This window comes from Panonychus citri, unplaced genomic scaffold (assembly GCF_014898815.1).
Source record: "Panonychus citri isolate SS breed McGregor unplaced genomic scaffold, ASM1489881v1 Contig00028, whole genome shotgun sequence".
Taxonomy (NCBI): Eukaryota; Metazoa; Arthropoda; class Arachnida; order Trombidiformes; family Tetranychidae; genus Panonychus; species Panonychus citri.
In genome coordinates this window covers 1,013,675-1,037,391 of record NW_026515433.1, presented here as the reverse complement: position 1 = coordinate 1,037,391, position 23,717 = coordinate 1,013,675, and the positions used below count along the sequence as shown (strand labels likewise).

The 23,717-nt window shown below is 33.4% G+C and overlaps 1 protein-coding gene across 1 annotated transcript; it reads right to left on the bottom strand.

Moving 5' to 3' along the window:
- Positions 1-189: 189 nt before the first annotated feature.
- Positions 190-23,717, bottom strand: LOC128396800 (protein dachsous-like). The gene is given in 10 exon segments (XM_053357422.1): positions 190-2,148; positions 2,224-3,506; positions 3,509-4,785; positions 4,788-5,154; positions 5,156-7,486; positions 8,014-8,120; positions 20,291-21,325; positions 22,311-22,757; positions 22,888-23,190; positions 23,502-23,717. Coding segments are annotated over 7 exon segments (7,602 nt in total). The 5' UTR covers positions 21,030-21,325; positions 22,311-22,757; positions 22,888-23,190; positions 23,502-23,717; the 3' UTR covers positions 190-650.

Genomic DNA, 23,717 nt, shown 5'->3' with positions numbered 1-23,717 from the left:
CTTCCACCAGCCGAAATATTGTTTTAAATCATTCTACACCGAACGAAGAGCAAAGGAAATCATCTTAATCAAATTTATCTCCTCACAATATGATCAACCAGAAACTAATTGTTTCGAGTTGATAATATTTTCATCATATTGTAAATCACAATTAGAATCAATTGATTGTTTAAATGCTCAGAATAATTCAACCAGCTTAAAGGTCACTTTCATTTGGTTATCAGTACCGTCCACGATTGCGGCGCTTTCGGTTATTGTGTTACCTGAGACCAAAGGGGTTGAAATGCCGGATACAGTTGAACAAATGCTTCTCACTCAATATGAAGATGATTGTCTTGATAATAACGACGACGAAGACAGTGAAGATGAAGCTAATATGAAAACTGTTGAATAAAAGTTTGAAAAACTTTCTTAACACTCGAGAGATTATTTTATTTAATTGTAATAAATACTACAAAAAGTGTGAATTTATTTTGATGATGATGAATTGAAATACAACTGTATGATTGTGATATTCAAATGGATTTAGGAAAGACGATGAATATTTAATTATAAGGCAATTTACACTTTGCAGTTTAACTGAAAGTTATCTTGAGACTAGAATTATTAATAAGTTGATCACGAAAATAAGTTTCGATTAATCTGATCTATTAGATTCGCAATTGATCAGATGAATCATTATCTACGAAAACTGCGGTCGCTGTTGACGCATCGCTCGATGAATCGCTGGCGATTCCTTTTAATCTATTATCACAGGGAAATCCATCATTGGTTGATAAGTGTCGATTACCGAAAGGTATGAATGCTGATCCGTTTGAGACCGAAGATGAACTTTCATGAGGCGGAATTGAACCTCGTGTGTCAAGTGTTGAGAGTCGATTGTTTGAAAGAGGATGATGACGATGATGACCTGAGGAGGTTGACGGGAGGGTCAAATGAGCAGCCGATCTTTTTGATCCGGTTGTTGAATGGCTATGAAGAGAGTTTGTTTCATGGTTATTATCATCACCAGCGGGGGTTGAACTGGTTCTCATGTAAGCGGGTGAATCTGAAAGTCCACTCGATGAACTGCCGATTGTATTATCGTAATGAATTGCGCCTTTTAAAGTCGCAATCTCGGTGTAAACATTGGCCAATGGTTGATATTGTGGAGCCCAATCGGCTAAATAGTCCCAACTGTAAGCATCGGAAAGCTCCTCTTCGATACATGATAGGTCATTCCATTCGCTTTCATCGACGATCGGAGGTATTATTGGTGGTCGACGAAGTTGTTTTCTATCACGAAGACTTGAAGTCGAAAGTCCTGATTTAGATCGAGTCATGAATCCCTTTGATTCACTTCCTGCTTTACTTTGAACTTCTTCTGCAAGAGTGTCAACATCATCTTCTCGAACTGCGACATCGGGATCAAATATAACAAGACGAGCGAGATACTCGGCTGTGCTTGGTATAAGTTCGTGTTCATCAGTTGGACCTAAATTATCAATACCAAAAGTATGATAACCATCACCTTCATTAATCATTCGAACCTCTTCATCGACTCCATCCAGATCACCTTCAACCTCGTCTTCTTCTGCTGACCCACGTCCAGACGAAGCTGAATTACCTTCTCCGTGGATACCATTTCCTGGTCGATTAGCTAAACCTCTCGGCGTTGATCCTGATGCGACCAAACTATTAACCTCATTATAACAAGGAGGAAGTGAGTTATGTTGACCTGAAGTCAAGTAAGACGCTGCATGACCATGATGATGATTGACTAAATGTAAACCTTGAAATGATGCGTGATCATAAGTAGTGGACGTGTCGTTCATTGAGTCGATGGTCGTGTTACCAATATGAGTACAACCTTCACCGGAAGAACCTCGAGCAGCATCAATTTTACGAAGTAAAGTTCCGACACCGGGGACAATAGATGCCAATGCTGATGTTGTCATGAAGGATTGATGATGATGTCCAGTAGCATGACGATGGTGGTGATGACCCGATCCAGATGATTGTTCAAAAAGATGTGATCGAATGGCAAAAATGGCGACAAACAGGACACAAGTTATCAAGAATAGACTGATAATCAAAAACATGACCCAAACAGGTAATGATGATACTGAAGGTGTCGACGAGTTGAAATTTGATCCATCATAAAGTGGCCTGAAATTACCGTAAAAAGAAAAACATTAATATCTAATCAGAAGACAATCAAAGTGTCGAAGAGTTTTAACTTACCCTGATTGGGAAATATCATTCGACAATTTATCACCGGTAAGAATTAAATTAATCGCTATTCGAGTCAATGAGTTGAGTGAACCCGCTCGGCCTGAGGAAGCGGAAACAACCAAAGAAGTGAAATGAGGAGGAATTTTATCAACAACAGCGGTGGTAATTGTTATTAAACCAGTGGTTGAATTTACGGAAAACTTTTTAGCTGCTCCGGGTGGAGATGAGCTTCGGATTGAGTAGACGACTTGACCATCGGGTCCAAGATCACCGTCGGTTGCCGATATCTGTCCAACAATTACAGTTGAAATGCCATAGGAAGTGGTCACTTTGAAATCATAACGTTCTGAGGTAAACCTTGGCGGATATTCATCGACCGATGCAATCGAAACCTCGATTAAAACTTCAGCTGAACTTTTTGCCGTTTCAACAGCTTTCAAAATCATTTTAAATGTCGGCGGTGCTGGTGAATAACTGGACACTAGGGACTCATAATCTATAGTGTCCGTGGTGACGATGTAACCAGAACGAGAATCAAAACCGAAAGGTGCAAGGCCATCAATCGAAGGTAAGAAAGTGTAGTTAAGCGATGACATATCAGAATCAGAGGCCATTATCTTCACGACGGGAGTACCGATTGGTGTATTTTCATCAACGATTATCTTGTAAGATTGTAAACCGAGTTTAAGTCTATTGGCGTTCTCATTCAAAATCTCAATATTGACCAAACAAAAGTCCGTTTTGTTGTGTGAACCGAAAAATGGTTTGGCCATTATGGTCAGTTGATGGAAACGTTTAGTCTCATAATCGATTGATTTGTTGATTGTTATGATGCCGGTCACTTCGTCGATTTTAAAAGCATTCATTTCGTTACCAGAGTAAATCGAGTATCGATAAGATGATAAATGGTCAGAATCGGAGCGAACTGATATAACCTGATGACCTGGAAGCGAAGTCTCGCTGATGGACACGGAAAAGATCTGAGATTTAAAAGCCGTTGTTGTATTTCCAGATTCGTCCATTTGGACTTTAATGTTGACGGTTAAAGTTATCGGGTGATTACTGTTTTCGTCCATCATTTCAGTTTCCGCTGAATATCGGAAAATCGTCAATTTATATTCACTTCGAGTTGGTTTTTTGGTCATAATTAATTCGTTGCCTCTAATTAGAGCGAAAGCTCGATCCGTATTTCCATTGGTCAGTGTGAAAGTTTCAGATTTGAATCGATCCAATTTGAGGAGAATTTGATCAATTGAATCTCTTTTCACCGAAATCGAATAATTTGTTTGTTCATCCCTCGAATTCTGATCTGAAAGGGCCGACATTGAAATGAACTATTAGTGATATTAATTCCTCCAGGAATCACGATTAAAACGGAACTTTTAGCTTTATGGCCTGAGATGAATCTTCCTGCTTCGTTGGTATAACCTGCGATTACCGTCAACTGAAACATCGAACCTGTTGGTGAACCTTTACCCAATCGAGATAAACTTCGATTATTGTAAATTGAGCCAGTATATGAGTCGATATAAAAGCCTTTCGATGTACTTGGTCCACCGGCTAATTTGTAGGTCACCTTGAGACGCGGTAAAGTATCTGAAATGTCTTCTTCCGATTCACTTGTTGAAACTTGAACAATTTTACAATTAACTGATCCAGATAAAACACACGGGTGAGTATCCACCTTAATTGGGACAAAATAATAATCGTGCTCAAAAACGGGTGGCCTTTGGTAAATATTTTTTGGTTTAACTTTGATTACAACTTGAGTTTCAATGGTGTTGAGTGAATCTGAGGCTAGAACTGCAATTTTGTATTGATTGGGTGTTGACGGGGACGATGATGAAGTAACTGATGGAGACTGGAATTGATCAAGTCGCGATTTTAAGGTTATCCGTCCAGTGTAAAGTCCAATGTCAAATAGATCATCGATATTATCACTTGATCCATCCAAATGAGATCTTTTTTGATAATAAGTTAGTGGAGGAAAAGTGTCAACATCATTTGCAGTCAAAGAAGCAACAGTCGCACCCACTTCGGCATCTTCGAGGACAGAAATCTCTTGATAGGGCGGAAAAACTGGTACATTATCATTAATGTCGATAACATTAATTTCAAGGGTACAGTGTGACGATAATTGAGATGATGCTGAGGCCAAATTACGAGAGTCCCTTGAAGCCGAAGATAGTCCAGTTGGACCTTCATCATTGGCGACTATCGTTAAGACATAATGATCTCGAATTTCCCGATCTAGAACAATATTTGTTTTAACGATTCCCGATCCTGGTGGATCGATGATAAATGCGTTATCGTGATTTCCTTCCAGAATATGATAAGTTACAGTTGATTTACCGGGTGACAATTTGCCACTTGATTCCATGTCAATCGATTCACGAGATGCAACTAAACTGTCCACATTATCAACATCAAGAGCACTTATTTGGGTAACGAAAGTACCTCTTGATTCACCTTCACTAACGGTTGAAATATAATGAGCTTGAGTGAATCGAGGTGCGTTATCGTTAACATTAACCATAGAAAGTGTCACGGTGAAAAACATTGGCTCTGAAAAGGTGCGTTTCGTTTTCGTGCTAGAATTACCAATTCAATTCGAGAAGGGTCAGTTTCAAAATCTAACAATTTACGGATGGTGATGATTCCAGTGTCTGGGTACAAGAAGAAAGTTGATTGATTTACGGAAGTGAACGCGAATTGGAACTGGTAATCGTTCAATGGTGTTCGTTCCTCGTTTTGTCCAAAGGTTCGATATCGTGACATCAAATTAATAACTTCGGTTCCAAGAGGAACATTTTCAAAAAGTGAAACATTAAATGGGATCGAAGGTCGTGTTCGTTTGGTCGATGCACTCGAATCAGTTGCTGATGTCGATAATATTTCTCCAGATAAAATGACCTGGACTAGAGTTAGAGTGAAATGTTGATCCATTTCTACGAACTTCAACAAAAGCTTCATGATGATTATGAGTCGACAGTTTTTTGACAGTTATCGAACCAGTTCGAGGATCGAGATTGAAATAATCAGAGAATCGGATGTTTGTATCTTCTTCGACAATTGTGAAGTTCAATGATGAATCTTTAGCACTTTCGCCTTTTGATTGAGTTCGTTGTTCGGCCACAATTATCCGGCCGATTTCAGCTCCAACTTTAAAATCTTCTCTCTTTTCAGAAACTTCAATTATCGTCGGGTAGCTTGATAATCGTGGTGCATCCGAGTCAGATAAATCTACGACTGTCACTTGAATCGTTGTTTTGTTCGTGTGAGTGGCATAAGGTGAACTTCCGACATCAATGGCCAATACATCAAAGGAGAGAGTTAAACTTGACGGACTTGAGGATGCATAATCGGTTTCAGGTAAATTAACTAATTTAGCTTTTCGAGCCTGAGCCAATGCCGCACAATCAGTTGTAATTAGACCAGTAATTGGATCGATAGTGAAATACATCGCTTCAGGTGACCCCGAGGCCGAAATAGTGTAATAGATTGAATTATCTAAATCTGGATCAACTGCTCTCACTTTTACAACGGATAAAACTCTTGTTCCACTTGTATCACAATTAGCTAATTGTGATTCGTTAAGAATAGTTTTATAAACTGATTTATCAAATATTGGTGAATTGTCGTTAACATCAATCAGCTCGATTGTTAAATTGCATCGATTGGTGTAAAGTGAATCAGACACTTGAATTGTTAAATTGTAACCAGATTTGCGTTCACGATCAAGAGGTAACAATGTTGATAGCTGACCAGTGGCTCGATTGATACCAAATTTACCGTCATCATTACCATTGATTATTGAATATTCAAGACTGGACGGTTGATTGGCCGAGGAGTTGACCGATCGCGTTTGTGTATCTAAATCAGAAGCTATGATTGTATGGAAAATGGTTCCTGGTGAAATGTTTTCAAGAATCTTAACTGATTGGGATAAACTTGAAAATATCGGTTGATTGTCGTTAACGTCAAGTAGAACCACGTTGACCACAGTTGAAGTTGCATGAACATAATGGTCATCGAAAACAAAAATAGGAATCCGATGAACCTCACGAGTTTCTCTATCCAAAGATATGAGTGTTTTCAATGCGCCCGTTTTCCGATCAATAGAAAAGTACTTGTACTCCTCGTGCCCTGGGGGAATCACGTACATAAGATCAGAATTTGCGTCGGCATCTTTGGCTTCGATCGTAGTAACCAATGTCCCAGGAGAAACTGATTCCGAGATCTCTCGATTGTAATTCGATTGAGTGAAAATTGGCCTTTCGTCATTAACATTGGTGATTTTGAGAGTGAAAACTTTAGAAATTGTTCTGATTGGTTTTTGATTTGATTCGGAATTTATTGAAGCCGATGAACCGATTCGATCAAAGTTTGATATTGTCAAAGGGCCGATTGATGTTCGTAAGTAAATGGCCGCTGTCAAATTCAACTTGTACTCTGATGTTTTCTCAAAATCAAAAGGTTCCATTAACACAATCAAACCATTTTCCGAATTAATTGAGAAGATATTTTCTCGACCCGATATTTCATTCAACTGATAATTAACATCGAAATGATCATGACTAATATTCAATGCCAATCGTAATATGTTTTCGCTTCGATGACAACAATCCTCTGGAAAAGTATAAGTCGTTGGTCCATTGAAATCAGCCGTCGATATTAAGCCATTAGACCCAATCGAATCGTTGATTAATATTCTCGAAATAAAATCACCAATGTTGACATTTTCAGGAACGATTGGTTTAGCATCTTCGGTTCGAAATAATAGATCAATCGTCGGCAGATTATCATTAACATTAACTACGCTGATGGAAACAAATGCCGAAGTTTCGAGAGGTTGAAGGCCACAATCTCGAGCGACAACAACCAGTTCGTGTGAATCTTTCAATTCGAAATCAACTGGACGAGATAAGTAAATCCAACCAGTTTCTTTGTTAATCTCGAAGTAGGAAGCTTCTTCGGTGAGGGTAATTCCAGTTCCTGGCCTTCGATTAGTCGGCAATGAATATTCGACCCTACCATTTGAACCTTCGTCAGAATCGGTGGCAGTTACACGAAGGATCGATGTTCCAACAGTCGCATTCTCAAGTAGCGTCGCAACGTATCGCGATTGAGTAAATATCGGTTCGTTATCGTTAACATCGAGAATGCTGATATTGACCAGAAGTTGACTGGAGAGCGGGGGTGTCCCACCATCCAAAGCCTCGACAATTAAAGTGTAATAGGAAGTGGATTCACGGTCTAATATTCCGTTCACCTGAGTCAACCGAAAGAAAAAAGAAAAGATCATTAATTAATTAAACTTAACCATTTACAAGAAGAAAATAATAACCTCTAATCATCTAATTGTTTCAAATTTAACCCTTTGATGGTGTTTACGCTCAATGCTACTCTTTACAAATGCATTTTATTCACTCAATCAACTAATTAATTAACGATCACTTTCTTAATTAGTGGTTATCTCATTCATCTTTATGATGGGCGAGGCTCTCACTCAGTTTCACTTTCTTTTCTTTTTCTCTAACCAACCCTTTCCTTTTTAATCACTTTCTTCATCTTCTTCTCATCCTTTTCATCCTTCCCACCCACTACACCCTTCACCTCTCTCATCTCTCTCACCTTCTTCATCCTCTCTTAACCCTTTTTCTTTTTCTTTTTCCTGTTCTCTAACCTCAACTAATCCATTTTCTTCTCACAGTTTTGATTATAATTGCGAATCAAAATCGGATTAATGAGAGAGAGAGACGTATAAATAACCTCCTTGTTATTAATCACGATAATTACCTGAAGATCATGATAAAGGACATCATCCTTTTCTCGGTGACTAACTAATCTAAACGCATTTTCGAGATTTCCGGATACGATTTGATATTTTTGGGTTCCAAAGATTCCTAGAGGATACAAAGAAAAAGCACAATCACAATTAGTTAATTGTAAACAATTCCATGTTAAAAAAAAACTCATTTTCCCGTGATAATAATCCAACGACAACGACAAAATTATGATTGATGAATTCAATGTAGACACTTTGATTCTGTGATCTTGATTAACCAGAAAAAAAGAAAAAAACTCAATCCTTAATTTAAATAATTACTATCAAGCATCTCAGTTGGTTGTTGTTAACAAGATTAATTTACTTAATTGTTATTGAAATCCAACGAAACGATTAAAACAACAACATGTTGTAAATGGGCAAAGTATCAACACGTTGAAAGAAACACAATTTAATGAGACCTTAAGGTCACTTAAACAATGTGAGGTTCATTTCAACAACTATTAAAAATAACAATTAATCAACGAAATGATAGTTTTATTATTATTATCATCATCATTAAACATCCGCACTTACAATTAAATCGTAAGCTTCCGGAATACAAGAGTTAATTAAATTATTGATGAAAAAAGCACAAAGAAAAAACCAAATCAAATTAAACGAAACATGAAAAAAACCAAGAGACAACATGATAAAAACGAGCAATCAAAACAATTAAAATGGTTCATTTAATTGTTTAATTAGCAATTACATCCATAAAAATGGTGTAAAATAATTAAATTTTCATTAATTGTCATGATTGTCACTAATTGGTTGCAGTGAAACAATTAACTGAGTGATTTATTAAATTGTAAACTGTAATAAAACAATTTAAGGCCAATAACCAATAATGGATTTGAAATTTTTCTTTGAAAGCATAAAAGTTTCAATAACTTCAAGTCTAATTATTAGATTGTTGTTACCTGTATTATTATCATGGTCATCATCACAATTAACATTATTATCATGTTTATTATCATTAAGATGATCAAATATTAGCATGATTCTGACAAGGACAAAGTATGATGATGATAAAAAGGCTTGAGGCACTCACGGTGTTGAAGAGAGTTGAAAAGTTATTCTGTCTGGTTTAGGTCGGTAGTCGATGTACTAGTAGTTGTCGGGAGAAAGTGGCCTCAAATATAATAATATAACTATGAACGACTATGAGGATAAGTATGATGATGAGGCTAAGGGGCAGCAGGAAACCATTAACTTAATGAAACAAGAAGCTGAATAAAATAACGAATAATGGACAGAGAAAGAAAGAGAAAGAGAGAGAGAGAGAGAGAGAGAGAGAGAGATGAGGAGGTAAGAACAGGTAAGAAGATGAAAATGATGAGGATGATTATGATTATGATGATGTATTGAGCGTGAGAGACAGCTTTTGGAACTTTATTCTGATGATGAAGAAGCTGAAAACGATGATGATAATGAGGAAGATAGATAATAGCGTAACCAAGGGATGCCCAGGTTGGTTTTGTCATTCACGCCAAGAGGAGGTTACAGAGAGAGAGCGAGAGAGAGAGAGGGGAGCTTATTTAGCGAAATATGAAATAATTGGTTGCAATCAAGATAATAAGCAATATAATATGCAATCAGCTAACTGAGTATTCGTGATGAATACAACTGTTTCAATGTATTCATGAAATAATGGATATAATAATAATTACTATGCCAATGAGAGAGACAAATGAAAAAACATCATTTCAACTTGATGGTTTCATTTTTTTTCAATTTAAAAGATGAAAGTATTTTTTTTTTCAAACAAACGACGGAAACAAATACAAAGTCCAGTTTTTTTTCATCAAAAAAATATATATTATTATCTTTAATATAAATAACAAGACTGTAAATGAGTGCTCACGAATGATGAAGATGATGATGATAGCCTGAGGCTTAAGAGGGTATGTTTTTGCTTGAAAATGTCTCACAGTTGATTGATGGGAGTTACCATAAGTAAAGAGAGTCTTAGTGAGCGACATTCATCATGAAGATGATGATATCAACCATGAAACACTAATAATATTAATAATGATAGATATTAAATTCGAGAGGTCAGTCGATTGTAACGAAATGGTCTTTCGAGGTTGAATAAAGTTCTAAAAAAGTTTAGTTTAAAAAGCCAAAGACTTTGAACCGTTTCGATTACAATTTAAGTGATAACTTTTTTACTATCAACTTTTAAACTAATATTATTACAGAGAAAGAAATATTTGAGGCCTAAGATACTCATTAAGAGGCCACTTTTGTGGGATCGGCAGGAAAGGAAGCGTCTTATTGTATATACATTATGTTATATGTATCTTCCTATGTGATAACTAGTCATCTCATAAACGACAAATATAATTGCACTTATAACGTTGTCAACGATATTAATAAACTTCAAATTATGATCAACAATTAACAACAAACAGATAATTCATCGTAAAAGGTTAATTGTTTAGTGCACGTTAAGTGATCCTTGTCTTTCATCAGGTAAATATGAAAACTGAATCAACATTGAAATAATATCACGATAATTAATGAAACACATAAGGTTAAGTAAATTGATTGTGGAAAAAAGTTAATCATAGTTAGTTAATTGTAGTTTGAGAAAAAAAAACAGCTAATAGATATTACAAAGTTTTCTAAAGGAAAAGGAAAACTTTTCTAAACTAACTGCTGATTGTTAACTATGATAATCCAATGATTAACCTTTGCAAGGTTTACAATCAATTGATGATCAAGTTTGATTTGAAAACGTTGACCAAAATAATGATGTTTACAAGCAACATGAGAGGATAAGGAAGATGATGATGATAATGATAATGATGATGATGATGATGGAGATGATGATAGAGTAAAAGATGAAATATTTTCAAGTGAAAAAAGGTTGAGAAGATGAAAATTGCAAAGGAAGATGAAGAGATGATGATAATGATCGGTTCTAAATGACCGAGACGGGACTTGAGTGACTATTATACTAATAATGAAAGTGGACTTTGGTTCCCTCAATTCCTATGGTGAAAAAACAAGAATTCATCCCACGCTCAGTGAAAATGTATTGACTTAAAATTAAAGGTTTATAATCAACTACACGACAATATAATCAACTTAATGGTAATAATCAAGGGTAGAAATGATTATAACCATGATTGAAATTAAATTGCCGAAAAGTTCAAGGTAATATTGATGGTCCAATGTAATCTCGTCATGATATGATCATTAATAATGATAATAAGTATTAGTAATGATTAAGGATTAGAGTAAGTGATTAAGTTTTTTCATGTCAAGAATCATTTTCAATAATAATAAACATTTCTGTGAATTGGTAGTGGACACAACAAGAAAAAAAGAGACAACAATTGAGTGGTCAGTCTATTATCTCTCATCAGAAAGATTGACACAAAAAGGTGAGAAAAAAATAAGATTATAATCAATGTATATGGTAGGTCAAGCTCGGTGGCCTCAAGATAATCATTATCATCACTATTGATATAATGATGATGAGGGAAAAATTCAACTCTCCTTGGTTAAGCCTCAAATTACAAGGGATCACAGGGATAAGTCCCGCTAGGTCAGATACAGGTAATGCCTTGTTGGCCAGGTAAGAGCATGAGGTAAGCATAAAGAAAAGGTATTCATGAGGTAAAGATGAAGAGAGAGAGGGAGAGGATACATAAAAAGAAGAAGAGAAAATGAAAATGAAATAAAAAATGGCCAAAAAAAGGGAAAAACTTATATAATATAAAGAGAGGCCATCGTATTGGGCTACAGGGTGATTGAAATATTTGGGAACAGCCATCAGGATCCTCGCTGAGTTTGTGTGTAAAAATGGTTATAACTTTATGGTGAATGATTGAGATACCAAAGAGTAGAAACCATGAAAGAAATAATAATTTTGGATTGATTTAGAAAAAGAAATGAATGGGAAACTCTGTTAGGGGCAATCGAATCACTTTACTAAGAGAACTGCAAAATTACATTCTTCATCTTCATCTTCATCTTCATCTTCATCTTCATCTTCATCTTCATCTTTATCTTCATCTTCTTGCTTGGCTTGTTTTCTTATAATTCTCTTCTTTCTCTCCATGATTGAGGTGAAGAGAAAAAATTGAGGACAAAGATTCAATTCTAAAAGATACTATGAATTTTCAGGTAATTTCAGGTAATCTAACGCCTTCCTTTTCCATGGACAATAATCTCGCCGTGCCTAATAATAAGGGGATAAGGCACAGACACACACCTCTATTGGTGTCAGGCCTCCATTCAAGCCTCTTTCTCATCTTATCATTTATTTTTCAGCTGATCAAAGACTAATTAATCTAACCTAATGTTCAACTATCAACATTTTTCATTTAATTTTTTTTCTCTATTTTCTTGAAAACCTAATATTACCTTGATTATGCCAAAATGATCGGACTCTAAGCGCTAATTAACTTATAATTAGCTCATCTAATTTTCCTTTATTTTTGCGAGAAAAAAACTTCGAAATTGTATTAAGGCACATTTTTCAAGTTCGATGTGTCTAGAACTTTTATTAGGCAATTAATCTATTAATACAGATTATAATGTTCTCAACAATTTATGTCGATGATTAAATTGATTTTCTATTAATAGTCCAGGTCAAAAAGTTAGAAAAAGTTTTCGAGCAAATCAAAGGAGATTATGATTAATATTAGTGTACTTTTTTCGTGATTTTTACGATTTTTGGAAAGCATTTTTTTCATATTAATCGATAGTTTTTTCAAGCCAACATAAGTTCTGATGAACTGATAATCATGCTTAGTACTTGATTGTAGAAAATGAACCAATCAATTTAATTGTGAATCGAAAAATAAAGTCAGGCCACTTTGGGTGGATCGAGCTAATAAAATGAAACTAATTTAGCTAAATGGATAAAAGGTGATTAGTAAATTGGAATGAAAAATAAAGTAGTTGAAGCAGTTCAGCAATAAATGATAACAACTAATGATTATTATTATGAGAGATTTTCACCTGGAAAAACTGACCAATGGTCACGATTAATGACTATTTTTTGAGCAAAATTAATGGTTATTGAAAGGTGATCAGTGTAATCACAGGGTAATAGAGGAAAGGTCATCGATGACATTCAGCCCAGAGGGTCAGTTGAATGACTTATCAAAGCAAAAATAAACAAGGGACACTAATAAAGACTAGTTGACAAAATTTGAAATTGCTATTGACCAAAAAAGGGACAATCAACAAATTGTCAAGATACAAGAACTTAAGAAAAACAAATATATAATATATACTCTTGATATCAGTTTGAATTTATCTAAATAAAGGTAAAGGTAAACTCGTCGCCTACAGAGTGGACCATAGAGATAACCACAAGTAGGTAGAGGTAAAGACTTTCCTTCCTCTCAAACCCACTCTAAAGTTTTCCCTCTCTCTCCATTATCATCTTATAATCATCTCCATCATCTTCAGGTATACTTTACAAAGAAATTACCTAAGAAAAGGTAAAGGTAAACCCGATAACAGGTAAAGTGACCAAGGTAATATTACAATTGCAATTTTACCTGGAAAATGTGGTTTCCCATTAATGGCTTTTATCTGGACTCTATTGGCACTTTTACGTTGAAAAACGCATTAAATTGTTAGGGAATTTATTTTTTCTTTAACTGAATTAAACATTAAGATTATGGTTATTAGTTAATCATTTGTAGTAATCATAATTGTAAATCTTGAATTGATTGGACATAATTTGCTGATCATATGAAATGATTAATAAATTTACTCACTTATCTTTTTAATTGCATCTGATATTTGTTGTTGTTTTTGTTTAATTGTGATTATTATTACATTATTATTATTAGTTAATGATCAATTAATTGCTAGTAAAGTAGCATTAAAATTAAAGGTTTTCAAAAATTTATTACAATTTACTTTCAATGGTTTCAAGTTAATTATGGTTAATCATAATCAAGAATCATCTTATTTTTTTTATAACAATTATAATCAAAATGGTTCATCTTGACAAAAGTGTTTGATTGTTGGTTAAAGGTTGATTTTAATTAGCTGTTTAATTTAATTATCAGTTAATTATAATTGTCAGGGAAAAGGATTGATCATTTTTTCAAGTTAATTTAGATTAAACTTAATGATTATAATTTAAATGAGATAAAAGTAGTTACAGTTAATTGTTGCAATTTAACACACTTGCAAATTTTCAATCATTTGCATATAAATTACAAGATAATTGAAAATGTATGAGTTTAATCATCACAATTAACAATATGATGAAAATACTTTGCAATTTACATAAACATGATTAACTATCAACCATCATTGGTGAGAAAGTAATCAAATTAATTTTAAAATAAGAGAAGGGAAAAAAATCAAAGGTAAACAATTAATTCAACAACAATTAAACTGAGACCATCGGATCCAATTGATCTTGCAAATAGATGATGATTAAAGTAAATTGTAACTTAAATTAAGTGGATTAAATTTGTGAAAAAACAACAACTTGAATCAATTGATTGAATAATATCAATGGATCAAAGTGTTTGCATGATGATTACTGGTGAAGCTTTTAAGTAAAAAGCATCAACAATTAACAATCAACACAGAGATGAGATTAATTGTTGATCATTGAACCTGGTAAATGTTAAATGATATTCTTGTGTTAACAATTTAATGTTAAATCTGATTTACCTGGAATAATATATTACTGGAGTGTATTAGTTTACCACTTGAAGGATAAATAATAAGATGAGGATGATGGAAGATGGAAGATCAGTGAGAGAGAGAGGGAGGGAGAGCATGTAACATGATCATTTAACTTGATTACTTTTAATTATCGATGATCGATGAATTAACTTTTATAATTACTTGTTGTTGTTGTTGTTATTTGTGCAGTATGAATTTTAATCAACATTTTGATTGAATAAATTGTGAGACACAATCATTTGGATAAAGTATTATAAATATTAATCTTCACATTGGTTTATGCTTGGAGATTTGATTGAGTTAAACAGCTAGTATTATATGGGATGGGAGGAAGTCCACACCCGAGAAGAGTGAGTTTTAATTGTGATTGAGGATGAAAAATTAGTGACTATCGAGTGAGAGGCTTGTTCATGGTTCAGAATTTAATCTTTTACCTTCCCATCAGTTTGTGAATATTTAGGATGCAATGTGAATGTTAACCAAGCGATTGAGAGACCAGGTCATCAGCCGAAACCATAATTATCAATCCATTTTATCTCCATCATCATCATCATCGTTATTATCTCTCTTCTTCCTCTTCTTCTTTACGAGTTGCAATTCCCTTGACAGGAAATTTACACCAACCGAATAGAGCAATAGGCGGAGTCGAACCTCGACCTAAGGTCAACCGTAAGGTTGTTGTCTCTCTCTTTCTTAGGTCCCACCCTGTTTCTTTTGGAATTGTAAATAACCATAATAAAAGGGTTCCTTTTTTACTCGATTTAATCATAACCTTTTATTGTTGCCAACGATTTACTATCTTTTCTTTGGCTTGATACTTTTATACTCCAATGTAGACGATTTGACTAAATTATTCACTGACCAACTAATGACCTCAATGTCTTTCCTTATATCCATTGGTTGTACAGGTAAACTTTAACCTAGAAACCTTGTTGGCTGCATGAGCACAATAACAACAATGGATTATAATTAAAAGGATAATTATTGTTACTTTGTTTAGAGTTGAAAACATCTCCTCATGAAAATCATGTCACTTTCACAATTTATTAACAGTCCACATTGTTAATTGTTGATGATTGTTGATGTTGTTCAGGTCCAATGATTTTTTTTCAACATGAAAATTAACCGCATCCGATTTGATTGTTTTTGTCAATCAACACGTTAAATACACAAAAACTAAGAGTGATGATGTTGATAGTTAAGTGAGAGGATGATGATTGTTGAAGAAAAACAGAAATACATCAAATTGTTTAACTCATTTAGTTGATGATTAAAAAGATTTCAATTAGATATCAGGTCAATTTCAATCTTATGAGACGGAAGAGATTAATTAATGTCTCATTTTAAAGTTCACAGTAGTAACAACAATTAAAGAGAATCAATTGTAAACAGAAAAAAGTCAAGAATTCCGATAGAACGACTTTAATTGATCTAATTAAAGTGTCGACAGAATTGACGATTAAGTATAAATAATACGAGTCAACGTGCGATTATCAATCATTTTATCAGTGAAATTCAATCACAACAGTTGATCAGCTGAAATTCATTTCGTTTTATAATCATCATCGTAAACTCTTAATTGTTAATCACCAATTTCCATCATGATTTATCCTAAGAATTTAACTTCTCTTTCATTGATCATTTTATCTTCCATTGGATCTATTCTGTCACAATACATGCCCTACAGCCCAATGAGCGGACCCATGGGTGGTGGTGGCGGCGGTGGTGCACCAGGAATGTACAGTGGCCCTGGTATGTATGGAGGCGGCGGAGGTGGTGGCATGTCCGCTTACAGCATGCCAAATATGCCCGGAGGCATGTCACCCGGTATGATGCCCATGGACGGTGCATCAAATGATGAGGAGGCCGAAGGTGATGGAGGTGATGATGGTTATTATACAACTGAATATGCTGGTGATGGTGAAGATGATGCGGTCAATGAATCAATGGCTGAATCTTATGCTACTAAACGACGACGACGACGATCAATTGATCAGATCATTAGACCCTACAGGTATGTTCAACAATACGATTACTAATTGTTAATTAGAAAATGTTTATCAATCATCGCTAAATTAACATCCCTAGTCTTTCAGTTAGTAAAATTTAAATGATAAACATAAGCAATTAATTAATCCAAGTTAACAATTATCATGTATTGTGATTTAAACATTAATACAAAAAATAAACATTTATTTATTTATTTATTTATATCAACGTTTCAAATCAAATTTAACTTATCAGTTAATTGTAATTAACTTTGTTTCGTGATTTCAATTGAGTATAAAAAAATCATTTTCATTTAATTATCAGTGATTACGATTAGTGTTCAATCTAAATCATTAGTCAGTTAATTAATCAAAACAATTTCACCATTAATCTTATGTTGGAACTTTTTTATTCTGTTCAATTGGGAGAAGGAAAAAAATAAGAAGAAGAAGAAAAAAGTTATCAAAAAGAAAAGAAAAAGAAAAATATTTATTATGATGGAAAATGATTAGGATTATGATTGTTTTACTGATTGGAAGCAATTAAAGAGCCACAAGATTTTGCTAATAAGTGAATAAGAAATTAAGGTGTCAACGATCGATTTATGGCCTATCGAATGGCCTCAGATAATCGTTATTGACTTTTTATCTGTCGTTTTTATCTTCCATTGCTATCGGGCTATCATGCTTTTCTTGCTGCTCCTTCCCAATGGTGTACACATACACAGAGTAGGAGGTAATGGCATTTTCATGACAATCTGAAGGTTTCAAAGTGACCTGAACAAGCCATATATTGGTCTTAATCAGGCAATCAAATTGCTTATTGCAATCGTGATTATCATCATGATGATGCTTGAAAAGCTTGCAAACAAACTGGTAACAACGACTCACACACATTTAAAATCACATAAAAAGCACATTATTGTGACAGGGTAAAAGGTAAAAGAGATTCTTGAAACAGATCAACAATTAAGATTAATTGTGAATCAAAAAAAGTAAAAATGATTAACTTATAACAGACTATTATGATAATATGATTATTATCATATTCAAGTTGATTGAGAGAAAAATATTAAAATTGTATCAATTGTTTTCTCCTTTTTTTTATCTGAATTAAAAGTGAAAACCATGGTAACACCTTCGGGTGTAACTGGTGATGCCTGGAATTATTAATAAATGGATGATGATGAAACTAATACACAAGGATGAAGATGAAGATGAAGATGAGGATGAGGATGAGGATGAGGAGGATGAGGTGGATGATAAAGAATAATGATTCAAGGAAAAGGTAGAGAACCAATTACTGAGTTTCTTTTTGTTTCTAATACATAGAGATATGAGTTTGCCTTGAAGCTGAAAAGTTAATTAGTCTCGGTAATAACAAAAGAATTTATTTTCTTCATTAATTGAAATCAACATTGACATTGATGGTTCGTGTTAAAGGTTAAAATTTAAATTGTAAAATTTTTCACAAGCTTAATTGTCAATCGCATCATGTGAGGCTCAACATCCTACTCCCTCTTATCTATTACCTGAGTATCCACAGTCCATGGATGATTATCAATTGAAAGATGAAGGGGAAGGTTCAGCCCTGAGGGCATTTAAATGCAATTGATACTCTGATGGAAACATTTACTACTATTATTATTATTATGTAATATCTACTGAAAGAAATTCAATAATCTCTAATGTAACGAGAAAAAGTAACTACAATTATGTTTGATTTGTTTTCTCAAAACAATTAACTGAATTATTTCAACAATTAATTCACTTGAAATATTTATAAAAAGAAAGATAATTCAATCAATTCAATGGTAATACTATTTTTTTCATGATATTACAGATGAGAATTGAGTTTACTCTTGATCATTGAGAGAAAGCAATTAACGATCAAATTTAATTCCTCTCAATGTATTTTTATGATTTACAATTTGTACATAATAAAGTTTTATTAAATTGTTGATGATAATGATAATAATAAAAGGTTAGGATCAAAATTAAATCAAATTAAATCTTCAAGAGGAATTGAAAGATTTAAGGTAAAATTAAATTTATTTTAAAAGAGAAAAAGAAAATCCAACAAATTTTGATAATTCAATTCATTCATGATTAGTATCATGCTGATGTTTGAATTTTTGTCCCTCTCTCTTCATGGATTTCATAATGTCACCACCAATCTGATTTCACCATAATTCAACTGAAATTTATTTATATTTTCAGCTAATTTTGTTTACGGTTACGGCAAAATCTTATTATAATCATGAGGGGCAATAAATTATACATGAAACATGAAACCAAAGATATAAAGATTATGAGAGATGAATTTCAGAATCAAGAAAATTGTCCAACAATTAACATTCAAATTTAGATTCTATCATAAGGATCAATAATCGACAAGTCTGAAAGTCAATCTCCAATTGAACAATTAACTTTATCAGGTAAATCAACGTTTCGATAGAGGATAAATTCTGTTGCAACAATTGATTAGAATCTCTGACATGGTCAATTCTAAATGGACATTGGTCATGGTGAGAGATTCGATCTACTAAAGATATTAATTAACGAATTAATTACGACTTGAGTACTAGTTTTTCAACATTTTTCTTCATGTGAAACTTAATTGTGACCAAATTTGACCATTTACTTTTTCATCAACCATCTTAATCATCGTCGTGACAATTTATGTGACAATTATTTTATCCACTAAAATATACTAATAGAAATTTCATCATTCGTATTTTTTTTCTCGATTCATTTCAGATAAAAAAAAATGAAGAAAAAAAAATGTTCCAACTTATGAAATGAGAGAGAATTTGAAGAAAACTTTTCATCAGCTCATCTTACCTGAAAAATATCAAGATAAGTGAGTATGTGAGTCGGTGAGGTTGTCGTTCAATGTCAACAAATTGATTGTCAACGTTTGGAACTCTTAAATTATTGAAGAGATTCAGTAATTTAGAAAGATATCAGAATTTGGAATAACATGTTTTCCTGGATTCTCTTTGATTATCATGATGATTTCTTCATGATGATGGTTAAGATGAAGATCATTTTTAGATGATAGTTGATGATAGTGAAAAATGAAATATATCAACAATCAAATTCAATTGAATCACTTGAAAGGTTCACAATTTATCAAATGTAGATGTCAACGTTCAAAGTTAATTAATTAATGAGTATATCGTTTAATGATGCTGATAATGAGGGAAGAAATTAAAGAGAATCAGAATAATTAACATTTGATTTTCTTTTCTCTTGATTTTTTTTTCTTCTTTTTTTCATTTCTACCTGAGAATCAAAAGGTTAATTAAATCTCAACATTTGATAATAAATGAAATCAAATGATTCTGGTGGATTTAAATTACACAAATTGATTTAACTATTATAATTAAACTTGTTCATTAGGAATCGTTTTTTTACCTGAATACTGATGTTTGTTGAGTTAATTAATTAGTTATTTGAACCAGACAACGAATCACGGGAAAGTTGAGATTCAATGATAGCTTAATTAAATTGTTCTTACTGATTGGTAATTTGCGAACAATTTAACAATTAATGAGAATTATAATCAACAACTTACCTAAATCATTGTCACGAGCTGGGGGAAGAGTACGTTTCACATCTCGAACTTTACTATTCTCTGGAAATTCAAGGTGAATACTAGGAAGCGGAAATAAAGGTGCGTTATCATTGGAATCAAGAACTGTGATCGTTACTTTGATGTTTGGTCCAACGAAGGGAATTGCGATAAAAGTGTAATAAGAAGTTTCCTCTCGATCAAGAACAATTGAATTGCGAATCTCTCCTGATGCTTGGTCGATATTAAGATCAGTGTCAACTCCATTTCGTAGATTGGATTGAGATGAAGATGAGGATGATTCTGATGATGAATGGGAACCACTTCGAATGGGAACAATTAAAAATGGCGGTTGACATGGTTGGTATCCTAATGGACTTCTAATTACACCGATTAACGTTCCTGCTGGTGAATTTTCAGTCATTTCATATTTTAATTCCAATTGATTGTTTTGTGTTGATAGTTGAGCTGATCGAGACCATCTTTTGTTTACAAGAGGATCAATTGGTGATGAGGATGATAAAGATGAAGAAAATACAAAAGGAATAATGTAAACGCTTAAAATACAAATTGATAATAATTTAGATAACCAATTGAAATTTTGGCCTATTCTCTTCAGTCGATCTTGTCTATTCTGACTGATCGACTGAATATAATTAGTATGACAAGAATTACTTGTCATCTTTTCTGATTCCAGTTTACTTGTTAATCTTGTTGTTAACATGTTATCGTTGATTAACATTATTGGCTCATGGTTTTGGTCAAGATAAATTCATTTCCATGGTAGATTAGATTGTGATAATTGTGATGACATCTAAATTGTCATCAGTTATTGTGGATAAACAAAAAGCTATCGGTTAATCGTTCGCTGTGATCAATATTAATCCAACACTAGAAACAAAAAGAAATCACTTTAAATCCAACATAAGGAAAACTTTACTTCATCAGTTGATGTGGTCATCGCTTTGGGTTATTTTGTTGTTGATGATGATCAGGATGATATAACATCTGCAATGTAGACATCATCTTTTGTTTGTGCTGTAAACAGAATCACATGGAAACAAATAAACACTACGATCACAAAATGTTAACAATTAAATCCGTTATTTGAGAAGTTGGCAAAGATTTGATCAACACAATCAACACAAATATGTAATGGGAATAAACTGAAATTGGTCAAGATTGGAAATTGTTAAAAACAAGATGAAGGTGAAGATGAAGAATCAACGAAAACAGTAAGTAGAAAAATAGTTTTGTTGTTGTTCAAAAACTTGATCAAAATTGTAAAGGTAAAGAGAGAGAGAGAAAAGATGAGAATAAAGAAGCTAAAAGAGAAGATGAAGAAAAAAAAGGTAACCAAGTCTAGTCAAGTTTAAAAACATTAACATTGAGGCCGTGTTTTCAACTGAACACGGGAGCTACTACGGCTCTCAGGCCAGAAGGACGCTCTCTCATTCTCTCTCTTCTTCTCTCTCTCTCTCTCTTGCAATTTACAGGTAAACGTTTACCTATGCTCTTTCTCTCTCTTTCTTTTTTTTCTCTTTTTTCATTAGGTTCTTTCATTTTTTGCTCTTTCTTTCTCTCCCATTCAATAGCCTTAGGGGTCTTAGGGGTAAAAAGAAAGGGGCTATTAAGATAGATGAAGAAGAAGAGAAAAAGAAAGAGAACAACGAAAGAAGAATAAAATGTGAGGCAGAGAGAAAGAGAAAATTGTATTAGGAAAAATAGAGAAAGAAAGAGATGCTAAGGTAAGAATTAAGCCGGTCTAAGGATGAAAGAGAAGAAAAGAAAGAGGATCAGGTAAGAGAAAGAGAAAAGGAGAGAGAGAGAGAGAAAACTTGTCGAACCAGCTTCTGCTTTTTTCGTTTGGAATGCAATTGCCCAAAGTATTCAGTGTAGAGGGTATCTTGTCTTGGAAGATGATAATGATGATGATGATGATGATGAAAGAGAAGAAAGAGAAAGGATATAAGAGGGAGAGAGAGAGAGAAAAGGTCTTACATTTTAAGTCTAAAATTCTAACCTGTAAGTTGTTATTAACAGAAGGAAGAGTAGCTACAAGTCGTTAGGTCGCTTCTATCAAGTTATTTGATAGTTTTTCTTTTGTATAAACATGTTACGCGTAGAAAAAAAAGAAAAATTATATATCCTCTATCATCATGATTACAATCATCATTTTCTCCTTATTCTTCATTATCATCATCAGTTAGCGGCATCATCTTCATCTCCCTTCTCATCTTTGATGTAAAGATGATTTCTTTTCGTTGCTATTTCATTTTTCCATTTACTTTTGGGCCTTTTCAGTTTCTTCTTCCATTCTCCATAGTTTTCCTTTATCTTCTTCTTCTTCTTCTTGGTGTTTTTTTCTCTTTTTGGATCCATCATTATCATCAATAGAATTTGCACTTTTATTTTCTCTTCCATTTCCCTTCTCGCCATCTTTTTGTTAGTCTTCTTGTTGTTGTGTTACCTTTACAAATGAGAAAATAAGTTCATTCAGTTTTTATGAAATGACGAGAAAATTAGATAAACTTGATTCATTCGTAATTATCTTTTTACACATTGTAACAATTACAGAATTTGAGAAATAGTATTTTTACCTTCAATTGTTAATCACCTTTTCTATTTGCTTGGTCTTTCCTGTTGAAGGAATTAAGATGGAAACGTCTGATTAAATTTAATGATAGGCTTTGTAAATGTTATACTTTAGTCCGTCCAAATTACTCCTTTTCTTTACGTGTTGAAACAAAATTCACATTTACAAAGTGATAGGTGAGAGAGAGAGAGTGACTAATGTCATCTGCATACGAAGATTGGCCTAATATACCGTTGACAGGCTGGAGAATAATGGTAATCCGGTAACAGCATCTCCCAAGAGTCTAAAAGGTTCCATGTGATTGGTGCTGTTGAAACATGATACAAATGGGATGAGAGAGGTTAGAATACTTTGTATCTAGAAAGAAAAGAATCTGAGAGAGAAAAAAGAGATATAGAAAAACAGAAGAGAAAAAAGTAAAGGGTTTTCATTATTAACTTAATTAAAGTTGAGAGAACGAGAAAAGAGATGAGGCTAAATGAATTTTTCTCTTCCATTTCATTTAAACACTGAAACCATTTCTCAGGTAAGAAAGGAACAAGAGAGAGAGAGAGAGAGAATAAACATTAATAATCAGAAATTGTAATGGAAAAAATTCAATTAGCACTTCAACCTTACCTTGGAATTTATGTTTAAAAAGAAAACATTTTTACCTTAATCACCTTTGACTCTTAAAACAACGAGAAAAGAAAACGATATTTTCTTTGATTCTCTAGAATCTCTGTTCTTCAAACAACACAGAATCCATTACAACCAATGTCGAATCCTTGATTAATCAATAAATTGAGAGGAAACAATTCAACGAACAATAAACAAAACAATTAACTGTTTAAA